This window comes from Laccaria bicolor, genomic scaffold (genome assembly GCF_000143565.1).
Source record: "Laccaria bicolor S238N-H82 LACBIscaffold_8 genomic scaffold, whole genome shotgun sequence".
Taxonomy (NCBI): domain Eukaryota; kingdom Fungi; phylum Basidiomycota; class Agaricomycetes; order Agaricales; family Hydnangiaceae; genus Laccaria; species Laccaria bicolor.
Window position 1 is genome coordinate 404,303 of NW_001889879.1, and position 12,349 is coordinate 416,651.

The 12,349-nt window shown below is 45.0% G+C and overlaps 1 protein-coding gene across 1 annotated transcript; it reads left to right on the forward strand.

The window, feature by feature from the left end:
- Nucleotides 1-10,231: 10,231 nt before the first annotated feature.
- On the forward strand, nt 10,232-10,451 carry LACBIDRAFT_317938 (uncharacterized protein; the record flags this gene model as incomplete). Its single annotated transcript, XM_001879134.1, has 2 exons — nt 10,232-10,316; nt 10,369-10,451. The coding sequence occupies 2 exons, from the start codon at nt 10,232-10,234 to the stop codon at nt 10,449-10,451; spliced, it is 168 nt and encodes a 55-aa protein (XP_001879169.1).
- Nucleotides 10,452-12,349: the final 1,898 nt, after the last annotated feature.

Consider the following 12,349-nt stretch of genomic DNA (forward strand, 5'->3'; position numbering starts at 1 on the left):
CAAAGTGCCTTTTCTAAAGGCTCTCATGCTCTCTTTTGCATATGATTCCTCAAACTAGACATGGAATAGAGTCCCTGCAATGTATCTGTATATTCCCCAGCCATTTCCCCATCAAATATGTGCCATGTATGGGATGGATGGGCTAGGTTGACTTTGGATAACCTTTTAGCCCTAACCCTAACTTTGTAGTCTAAGTCCGACTTTTGTAGTCTTTTGTAGTGTATCAGTAAAATTTGTAGTCTATGTCCGACTTTTGTAGTCTATATCTGACCATTCCTTTTCTAGGGCATGCACCTTCCTTTTTTGGTCATTTTTCCCATGATACAATAGTTGTAGCCCTTTCTTTTAGCTTTCTAAATATACTGAAATCATATTGTTTGGTTTTGTTTTCATGGAGAAAAATGCAAAAAACAAAAAAAAACGCAACACTTTTGGGATTCCTTTACCTCATATCTCCACAACGGGAGCACTTCAGAACATAATTCGAACAGATTCAGGAAGCTACAGTGTAGGGCTACAATTTTTGTTTTTGACCATTTTTGGTAATTGGTCATGTGACCATCATCCCAACATCCCATTACATGGACCCTGATAGGTAAAATCATTCTCCGCTTGGTTTTCTTCACTTTTTGGTCAAACCAGGTGATATTTCCCTTTTGGGATGGAACCTGAAGTGGACCCTGAAGGCAGTGCCTGATGTTCTGTACACCATTTTTATATATATATTCAATTTTTCCACTGTTTTTCTGGCTATTTTTGGATATATTACCATATTTGGAACTGGACCCTGGACCCTGACAATGTTACCCAACATGATGATCAGCAATGAGCCCTAATTTTTCCTCATTTTATTGCTATTTTACATTTGGAAATGCACCCTGGACCCTGAAAGGTCAGCTGCCGCTAAAAATGAAATATTTATTGAAAGCGCCAGGTACACATATGAAAAGTGCAATGAAATCTCCTAGGAATAAGAATGAAATATCCATTGAAAGCGCCAGGCATCCAAATGAGAAGCACAATGAGATATCCTGGGGTTAGCAATGAAATATCCAATGAAAGCACCAGGTATATCTATGAAAAGTGCAATGAAATATCCTAGGAACAAGAATGAAATATCCATTGAAAGCGCCAGGCATTCAGATGAAAAGCACAATGAAATATCCTGGGGCTAACAATGAAATATCCAATGAAAGCGCCAGGTATCCATATGAAAATTGCAATGAAATATCCTGGGGTTGAGAATGAAATATATATTGAAAGAGCCAGGTGTCCATATGAAAATCGCAATGAAATATCCTGGGGTTGAGAATGAAATATATATTGAAAGCACCAGGTATCCATATGAAAATCGCAATGAAATATCCTAGAATAATGAGATATGCGATCTCATAGAACCTCTAGGCATTATACACATCGCCCTCCAGGCATATGTCTGGTTTTTATCATAAAAGTGTATACCACCCATCCCAGGTACTCGACGCCCTTCTTCGTACGTCGTTCAGCTATGATTCTTTCCACTTCGTACTCTTCTTGTGCAGGTCTAGTAGTTCTCGTCTCTGGTAGGTTGTGGCGGTCCCCGTACATCGTTGGTGAGTCTTCGTATTTTTTTAAATGTTGATAATTGAATATTGGCAGCCCGGGGTATAAATTGCTCATTCGCAAGCGGTAAACGTTGGGATTTATGCGCTGAATGACTTCGAACGGCCCAATCCAACGTTGGGCTAACTTCTTTCCCTCACCTTTAGATTCGACCCATTCCAGCGCATGTGGATTAACGAGAACGCGGTCGCCCTTCTGAAGGTGAGGAATTGCTTTACGCCCTTTATTGAATGACTTGGCCTGTTGATCTTGAGCCTTAGCGATGGCTGCTCTAGCGCTGTCCCTGTGCATCCCGAATTTCTCCAGGAACGAGACCGCCTCCAGGCTGAGGGAGCGTGACGTTACTTCGTCTGACCGTTTGGTCCCTACGAAGTCCAAAGGAGTTCTGGGATGGAAACCCAGTAGGAGATGAAGTGGAGTGGTCCCCGTTGAAGAGTGAACAGCGCTGTTGTAAGCGAATTCAAGTAAATGTAACCACATTGACCATTCATCCCTCTTGCCCTCAATAAAGGCGCGTATCATGATGGTAAGTAACTTGTTAACGACTTCCGTTTGACCATCATGTTGAGGATGATGAGAGGACGACAGACTCATTCGCGTTCCCAGAGCTTTGGCCACCCCTAACCAAAAATCACTGGACCACCGAGGGTCTCTGTCCGTGATAATGCTTTCCGGAAGACCAAAGCGACACGCGATGACCTTTACGAACAGCAGGGCGAACCCTTCAGCGTCCAAGCCCGTGGTTGTAGGTATAAAAGACGCGTGCTTTGTCAGGCGATCGACCACTACGTATATTGCGTTGAAACCATCCGACCATGGTAAATTAACGATGAAATCCATTGAGATGGATTGGTAGGGGCGGGAAGGTATGGGGTTTGGTATCAGCATTCCAAACTTAGTGAAGTTGGAGGGCTTCGTTTTCTGGCATACGTCGCAAGTCCTGCAGAATTTGATAATATCTAACTTCATTCTCTTCCAATAGAACCTAGAGCTCAATGATTGCCAGAGGCGCTCAGGGCCCGCGTGAGCTGATTCAAAAGGACTCTCGTGTGCCTCTTTCAGGACGAAATTCCTCTGGGTTATCGGAACGCATAGTCGAGGTTGGTAGTCTTCGTTATTAAAGAAAATCATCCCGTCTCGATCCACAAAAAATCTCTTGCCTGGGCTCAGATTTTCGTAACGACTGTTGACATCTTGTGCAATAGCTTTGAACATGGGATCTTCCAGGTACGACAGCCTCCACTCCTGCTTAGCTTCGTCACTCATGGCTATGGTAATAGTTGGTGGAGGATTCGTGGCCCCCCAGTACTCAGTTGTCGTTTCTAGCGTAGAGAGTTCCTCTGCGTCGTCTTCGTGCGTACTAGCGTCTCTAGATTCCCGACGTTCTCCCTGTGTTTTGTTTCTCGACCTGACATTGATCAGAGCTTCGTTAGGCTCCTCCAAGCAATCTTCGATTGACCACGCTGCGAAAGTGAATGCTGCCATCCGCTCCGCAGGCGCAATTTCTTGACGTTCGTCTAGTGTTTCCTTAGCTCGAATAGATGGTTCCCCCGTCTCCAAGGGCGAAATATGCACTGGCGGTGCTCTGGGCAATCGAGATAGCGGGTCAACGTTGGAGTGAACCCGTCCAGCGCGGTGGATGATTTCCAGCTTCGGTGCGTATGCTGAAAAGACCGCTCCCCATGCTGCTAAACGTCTGTTCGCGTTTTCGTAAGTTCTGGCCCACTGTAGAGCGGAATGGTCCGTAATCAGGAGGATATCCTCGCCCTCAATAAAAGGTTGGAATTTGACTAAACCTTCTTTAGCCGCAAGTGCTTCCCGCTCGGTAGTGGAATAACGCGTCTCCGCGCTTTTAAAAAGCCTCGACCAGTAAGCGATAACACGCTCCACGTGCACAATTGTCTCATCGAAATCCTTAGCCCATACTTCGGTGAATTCATGATCTGTACATTTCGTGCTCAGTCCAGGAACTAAACGAGGTGGAGGTAAGCCATTATCGAATGCTTTTTTCAAGCGAAAGTAGGTGCGTGTTCCCTTTAAATCACCGACACGAATGGGTTGAACTTGTTGTAGTGAACAGCCCAATGCCTCATCCGATGCATCCGTGTAAAGACGGTATGGAAGACCTTCCATTGGGTGCCCTAGGACCGGGCTAGACTCCAATGCTGATTTTGCTGACTGGAAGGCATGCTCTTGCTCTACTCCCCAGTGCCATTTAGATCCTTTCCTTAACATCTGGAACAGAGGGGCACAGATCGAAGCGTAATATGGAATAAACGCCGAAAAGTAGACAACCATACCCAGAAAAGCTTGTAACTGTGAGAGCTTCTTTGGTCTCTCCAGTTCCATGATTGCTTTAACCTTTTCCGCGTGTGTCGAAAGTCCCAGACGGGACACTTTGTGACCCAAGAGGAGAATGGATCCGTAAAATAGATGGCATTTCTTGGGAGACAAGGTGATTCCCGCTTTTTCGATAGCGGCTAGAACTTGGTCTAAATGAGATAGATGTTCCTTGTAGGACTTCGAATAAATGACGATGTCATCGATGTAAACCAAACAGAAAATCCATAAGTAAGGTGCCAGGATGCCCTGCATGACCCGTTGGAAGATCGAGGGCCCGTTGCGTAATCCAAATGGTAGACGCTTGAATTGAAACAGTCCGCGATGAGTTCGAAATGCTGTCTTTTCGATATCTTCCTCCGCTAATTCTAGTTGAGTGAATCCCGAAAGAGCGTCTAGTGATGATAAGACCTGGGCGCCCGACAGTGAAGCTAGTATGTCCGATTGTCGTGGTATTGGGAACTCGTCTGGGATTGTCGCAGCATTCAGCTTTCGGTAGTCGACGCAGAATCTGGGCTTGCCGTTCCTGTAAGCGATGACCACAGGCGCGCTCCAAGGACTCTTGGAAGGCTCAATTACGCCCTGTTCGAACCACGTATTTAATTGCTCGTCAATTATCTCCCTTTTCTGGGGGGAAGCGTGGTACATTGGCACGGAGATAGGAACTTGGCCGTCCACGGTCCGTATATGCACTTTTGCAGGTAGGCTTCCGAGTCGTCCATCGAAACCAAAGGCTTTGATGCGTCTCCGGAGCATAGCCCAAGCTTCTTCCTTTAAGTGATCCGGCAGGCTTCCGACGTCGATTAATTCTTCCAGTTGTTCCGAAGAGTATGTCGTAGGGTCCGGCATGGCTGCGGTTTTAGGGCCGTATTGTTCTTGCTCGTCATCTGCGTCCTCCTGAGGAAGATTCTCCGTCTCGGTTTGAACCGCTATAACCGTTCTGATAACCTCCGCTGCATCTTGGAATTTCTTAAGTTCTTCTGGCGATTTAGGAGAATCGAAAAAATCTGCTGGGTCGACTATGGTACCGATGATTTCCCCCTTCCTGATGTACCGAGGATGATCCGTGGGGTTTGCTACAGGAATCCATGGGTGTGCCGCTGATATCAATACGTTGGGAACCACGAAGAATGAGTCATTGGCATTAGCTAGAAGATTTTTCTGCACCAGCCATTCACGATCTTCATCCAAATGACCTTCGACTCGAATGGGCCTGCTTTCATGTGGTTTTAAACGATAATCCTCAGAAGCTCTGACCACTTTCTCTTGTAAGCCGAATTTCACTTTTCGACGGTGTCTCTTGGTCTTATTCCTTCTATGGAATTGTCGTCTAACATATTGTCCCACCATGTATGCACTTTGACGCAAACGCCCAAAGTCCTTAGTTCTCTCGACTGGAATCGCTCGGATTCGGTGACCATGCCTGCCAAATGAAACGTGCGTTCCTTCCTCCACGTTACGCGTGACGTTTAGCTCATACGTTTGCTGATAGTCCTCTCCGAGCAATATCGGGACTGTCATTCCTGGAACCACATAGGCCTCCGCTTCGGTTTCCACCACATCCCCTTCTACTGTAGTCATAAAAATCGGAATGCGTACGAACCCTTTCAGCTGTGAGTCTTTATCCGTTAACTGCCATAACTTCATTCTCATGCCTTGTTTGATGGAAGGTTTTGAAAGTAGTTCATTGTAGAACTCGTGAGATATCAGAGTAATGTCCGCGCATGAGTCCAACCTGAGGTCAGTCTCAGCATTATTCAATCCTCCGACGAATCCTCTAGTCGATAGAACTGATATTCCTACTGCAGACATCCCTTCTGGACGGGACCTCGCTTTGGGTACTCTGAACAACTTCTCTTTGGTGGGCGGCGGAATCGGAACGTCTTCCTTGATGTTGCTTGGAGGGTCTTTTACCTCTCTTGGCTTGTTTCCGTCCGGAGGGTCTTTCACTTCTCTGGGAGGATCTTTCTCCACTTCCGGTTCCGAGGAGGGTGAAGGCTTTTCCTTATGCGAAAGGAAGGATTCCTTTACTAAAGAATCTTCGTCTTCCTCGTCCATTCGGTACAAAAGGTGTGAGTTCGACTTTTCCTTTGCTCGGTACGCCTGCCAGAACTCATCTTCCTCTTCTTCCATAAAGACCGTTTGTTTCTTCCAGGGAGTGTTGACGCCGGACTTATGTTCTCTTGAGAAGGAATTCATTTCTTCTTTTAGAACCGCCTCATCAAAATCCGAAGGGTCAGCACTTGATTTATTTTCCGCGGCTAGTCGTTCAGCCACTAAGATCGAGTAAACGCTGCTATAGTAACCTTCTAGGTCTTCCTCTTCGCACGTCTCAATCTTGTAAGCTGCTTTTTGTTGCTTCGCTTCGTAAATCGACCAATCCGGACACTCTTTGTCCCAATGATTATCACTACCGCACACTTTACAAGGCGATGGTGGCAATCGACCCATTTTGGTAGTGACGTGATCATTCTTACTGTAGGGGTATCCTCCCTTTGGAGGGGGCCGTTGTCTCTTCTTCAGCACTTGAAAGGCTTCCTTCATGCTTTCAAGGTTTGAAGTTATTTCTTGCAAGCATTCTTCTCGACTGAGTTGACCAAGGAACGATTCGTGAATTACTTCATCGGACTCCTTCGCCTGATCCTTGCTTGCGGCTAGCTTAGCCGAGCGTTCATACGGACGATTACGATCCACCGATATTCCTAACTTGCGAAGAGTGTAAAGCAAGTTATCTGATGTGACTACATTTGAAGCTTCATGTTTCGCCGCGTGAACCAACGCCAATTCGTGATCCGTTGCTCTTGAATATAGTAGGGAGGTCGAACGAATTGTCTCGAGATTCAGAATAGGCCCCCATGAAATCGGAGCTTTCTGCATTACTAAGTAGACTTCAGTCGGTCCTCCGTCATCGGACGCGACTAACATTCGCGTGTACATAATACGTCGGACGATGAAAGCGGGGGGAGATTCTCTTTCGAATCCTTCTTGACGGAAAGACTGACTCTCGTATTTTCTGTTCATGCCAATCTGCCATGTCCGACCCAAATAGTTGTCCTTGATCCCTTTGAGGTAATGTAAGTAATGAGTTCTCATCTTAGATTGCTCTGCGAATGGTAACGTAGTAAACCACATCCAGATTTTGGAATTCTCCTTCAGACTCTTCCATAACCAGTACCCGAGAGCTACAGGAATGTCTCCTTCAAGAGCCGCCAACTGCTGAATCTTCCAGAAGTACTCGATAGCGGTATCCTTGTTACCGTCCCAAACAGGTAATTGATCTTGCTTTAATTCGTTTCTGATCGTAGCGACTAGATTTCCATAAGGGATATTTCCCTGTGGTTGAGCGTTTGGGTTGGAATTATTCGTATATGGGTCATGTCCTCCTCCCCCTCCTCCTGGGTTTCCGCCGCCGCCTCCTCCGCCCGGGGCATTGGAAGGCGGATCGTTAGGGCCTCGATTGCCAGGATTTCTCGGGGGTTGCCCGTCGGCGCTGTCGTCATCAGATCCATCTGGGTCCCCTTCAGGATGATTATTACGATGTCTCCCTCTCCGGTTGTCCGTCGATCTCGAATGATCCCTGGAAGAGCTCCTCCCAGATCTTCTTTCGCTAGTACGTTGTACAAGATTACCAGCGGTACCCGTGTTTTGTCGACTTGAGGATGGAAGAACTGGGTCGCCCCGAGTTTGATGGGCATCGTTGCTCATATGAGGAGGCAAGGGCCGTCCTTCGAAAGGGTTAGATGCTCGCGACTTGATGGGAGCGTCGATCATTGATGAGGGTTGGCCTCCTTTCGAGGTAGAGATATTCTCGAACGCAGGAGTGCTCGGTAAACCCAAGCCGACTAACACGTTTTGTTGGTACATAGTGTTCGGAGGTGGTAAAGGAACTCCTCCTGGTCTAACGAAAAACTGAGAACTCGACTTGAATGGTGTGCCATATCCTACGTTTAGAATTCGTGGAGATGTGGGAGGACTAGGGCTATTCGCAAATTCATCTGTTATTCGATGTTTCCCTTTCTTATCCCTAGAATCCGCCTTAGGCTCTTGCTCCTCCGTCGAGTATTCGACAATAGTTGGCAGTTTATTCTGAGAACTCTGAGAAGGTTGTTGAGGAAGGTTAGGAAACGAGAGAACCTCAGCCCAGGGAGCTCCGTCTCTCAGCTTCTGGGGAGATTTCACCTGGTCTTGATGATGTGGTACGTTGTCGTAGAAATATCTCAGACGGAGGTCTAACCTGTCTAGATCTTCCATAGCGTCGTAGATGCCGACATCTGTTGAGATGGGAGAAGTGGGCATGGACACGTTCTCTCCCGGTAGAGCGCTACGATATTGTAATTCATATTTCGTTAAATTGTCTTGCGCGCGGCGTAATCGTGTAGAAAGTCCTAACCAAGCAGCATGGATCTGCATGACGTCAGAAGATTCTCGCAGTATAGGCAAAAATGTGTCCTTGGGGTCTACTTTGTAGTAGGACGTTCGCTCTGGAATTAAAGCAGACGTTCTTTCTAAAAAGATCTGTAATTCACCCACTACTTGTTCCACCTGCTCTAATAGCGCTGGTTTTAAGGCATAACTTCTTTGAGGTCCTCTTAGTTCTACAGTCTCGTCTTGAAGTAAATAATTCTTCGAGGACAGGTTGATGGCTCGTTGGTAAGTTGAAATGTCGTCGTCGCTTGAAGCTCTATATTGGGCCATAAGCCTGGCCATAGGAGATCCTTCGTATCCCCTCTGGGCTTCGAGGCGAAAAGTTTGCGACGAAGATTCTATGGTAGAACTCATGTCTGTAAAATCTTTCGTAGGATAAGGGGATTCTACGTTTACGGCGGGAGGAAAGTCAAGTTGCTGAGATATGGAGGAAGAAGGTAGAATCTCTCCAGTAACGCTAACGTCCGTAGTTGGTGATATAGGAGCGGGGGTCTTAAATTCAAACGCCCGGTAAGAGTTAGATGTATAACGAGGCTCCGTAGAAGGGAGTCGTGGTTGGAAGCTCGAAGAAGGGGAAGATGTATCGGCGACAGATCGTGGAAGGAATGGGTGATGTTTGAATCCGACCGCTCGTCCTCGACCGATTATAGCAGAATTCCCTCTAAGTGGAGTGTCGCCCCGTAATACACTGAAGTCGTTGAAAGTTTTATGGATCGCTCCGGGTCCTTTTTTAGGAAGAGGATGTCGGGATGTTGCGGGAGTCGGTAGACCTCTCGCTTTCGAAGTCGGGTGGTTTCTAGTTACTGAACCGGAAGGAGTCCTGGTTGGTTTGGTTGGGGAGGAAGATTGTGAGTGATCGGAGAGTATAGGTTGACTTAACGACGAAGGAGGAGCTCCCTTGATAGGTCTCTGACGCCTAGAACCTTCGGATCGACCTTCTCTCGCTTCCGCTCTAAGATCCTCTTCCACAGATATGTCTAAGCCGGCCAGGCTGTCGTTGGTTCCCACAGTGTCCACCTTTGTAGGAACCTGTTAGAGGATTAACGCCTATTCACGATATCCGAGTAACAACGACGAGTGAGTCTGGCGAGCTTTCGGTGTGACAGAGTTGCTGCACTGGTGTATAGACCTCTGATGAAGGTCAGATCTGAGACAAGAGTCAATCTTACTACGCGAGACGCTACTGATGCTCTGGAATGCCACGAGCGTAGACGTACTCTCTTTCCTCGGAAAGCCGCAGGAAAGTGTAGCAAGACTTTAAGGATTGATGAGAGAGAGAGAAAAGTATCAGTACCACTGGAGAGTCACGAGCTCTCCTCGAATGAATCACTATGCTACTGACCTTGATACTATATCCCTATCACGCGTGTAGTCGAGTCGTGAAGACGATGCTCGAGGGCTGCAAGCCGTGAAAAGAATGATGGTTAAAAAGATACCTTACTACACGTGTGACTGAGGGAATTGTATGTAAGCGTGACTACTGTGACTGAGTGACTACGTAGAATCGGAAATACCAGTAAGAAGGGAATGGATGGGTCAACCAGTAATCCTACCCATTACACCGGTGTGTTTCGGGGGGTAGAGAAACTGTAGATACAAAATCCATAGCATTGATAGCCAACATAGATCTTGCTGTAACTATTCATCTAACTAATAAGATATTGCTTCCTCATCAGCTCTAGGTACTATCAAATGACAAGGCCATGCTATCATGACCAATGCAGTTACATATTGCGCCGGCTAAAATACAGTGCCTACTTTTTCTATATCTGGCTACAGAACTAACCGGCGATCTATCGGAGAAATCACCTTTTCCTGATGTATGCTCACCAATTGTTCAGTACCTTTCTGTGGTCCATTTCGCATGGGCATGGACTCAATTCAATACCTACGCACTCCACAAACATGCTCCACAAAGCCATTTACAAAATGGTTGAGTTCCCATCCAGGTAAGTAGGTTTGTATTTTCGCTTTTTTGCCTTATGCTCACCAACTGCTCAGTACATTCCTGTGGCCTGTTTCACCAGAGCATGGGCTCATTTGCACAAGTTGTCAGGACCTTAATTGTTGTACCTTCAATGTAAACAAAGTGAGTTGCATGAACATGAAAATAGAGGCAATGCATTCATTCATCAGAGTCTGGAAGCCAAATAGAGCAATATATTAGCCACAAGCTACATCAACGACAACCTGGATAGGGCTAAAAGACAGTAATAATCAAGGAATGGTCAAGTAGACTAGGAAAGTCATGTAGGCGAACCAAGCAAATGATTGTGGGAAGAAATCACTTTCATGGGAGAAAGTCAAATTTCAGCGTTACCGCGCTGAAAAAAGTCCTGAGATCCTGGGTAATAAACGAGTCTCTTCGTAAACTCAGAGGACTCGTAACTGTAATTTCAGCTTGGGGAACATCTAAAGTAACTGCACACATGTAATCTGGCAGAGACTAGATCTCAATGCAAAGGAGTTAAAGCTCTCAAATTCAAACCCTGAGCTTCACAAACATATTGGAATAAACTCTACCAGTGGCCCAGCCCTCATCATCAGGAAAGCAACTAATTACCAGCCATTACACTATCAAAACCAAGCAATGCTCTATAATATGCCTTTTCCACCTGAAAATATTTCAGTTGCAGGACCAAGTGTATTGCCTGGTGAGAATAATAACTCAGGGTAGACACACATGCTGGATACCCAACAGAAAAATAAAAAATCTACACAGGATTAATAACACCTGATCCACTTGCCAAAATCAAAATTTTGAAAGCAATCATGTGCCTTCAGATGAGATCTTTTTTTTATGGTATACCAGAGATGTTACATTTCTCTAGAGTGTAATGTGTTACAAGTGTACTAATATCATTTTTAAAAATGAGTGGGAAATTTGAGCTAAAGTGTCACAGATATAAAACTATTAAAATCCACAGATAAATTGTATATATCCATTTAAGTTCTTTGAAATCAAACCAGATGAAGGTCAACCTATTGAGAAATTCTAATTTCAAAATTTATCTCTGAATCCTCTGTGACAGTCCATAGTATAAAACATGCAGCAAGGAAATGTTGGAAGTGTGAAAAAAAAGGATGTGGAGGTTGAATTAACAAGGATCAGTGCACAAATTCCTGTGGTTCATGTGGTTCAAAACAATATGAAGGAAAGGATAGCAGACACCCCTTTTATTCTTGTGAATTTCTTTTGAGGGTTGAGAATGCTACCAAATCTACACTGACTGGGCAAAAAGAATGTCCCATCATTTTTTGGACAAAGTTAGTCCTGTAACGCAAGAACCAAACATTTTGAGAACTACAGTCTGGTGTATGAAACATAGCCAAAAGGGTGTAGATTGTACATACCAAGTCTGGGGATGAACAAGTGAAAAGTCATGATAAGGCAGGGAATTGACTGTGACAAGTGCCAAAAATGGGATGTAACAGAGTGGGAAATTCTGAATGACTGCAACCTACTGAAAGCAATTCACAACTTGAGGAAGAGATATTTTGAACACTGGATCTCCCTGCTATTGTTATAAGCTTCATAAAGTCTCTGGGCTAGAAAATTTTATATCCTCCTCTAAAAGGTAAATTTGAACCTGTTCTCCATTTTATGTATTTTTCACTCAATATATTTGTTGGAATGAGGTAAAATGACTCCCCATCAATGTTTGTAGTGTGTATAATACAAAGGTTGGTAGAAATATTAAAATGAACATTGCATGATGTCCGTAGAAGCTAATTTCCAGAGTTTTTCTGGAAGTAAACAAGTATCTACAACATTGGTCCTTCTTTTCTGCAAGAAGAAAAAATGCTACCATCCTTTTGAATTGATCCATGGAGACTCAGGATGTCTTTTAAACAATGCCTAAAGTATAGCATGATAGCAAATAAATTTACACTAGGTATAACTTGAAAAGTCCCAAATAAAAGTACATTTTGCATAGAGCAATCATCCTGGACCAATCCTTAACATTTTTCTTGGTGAATT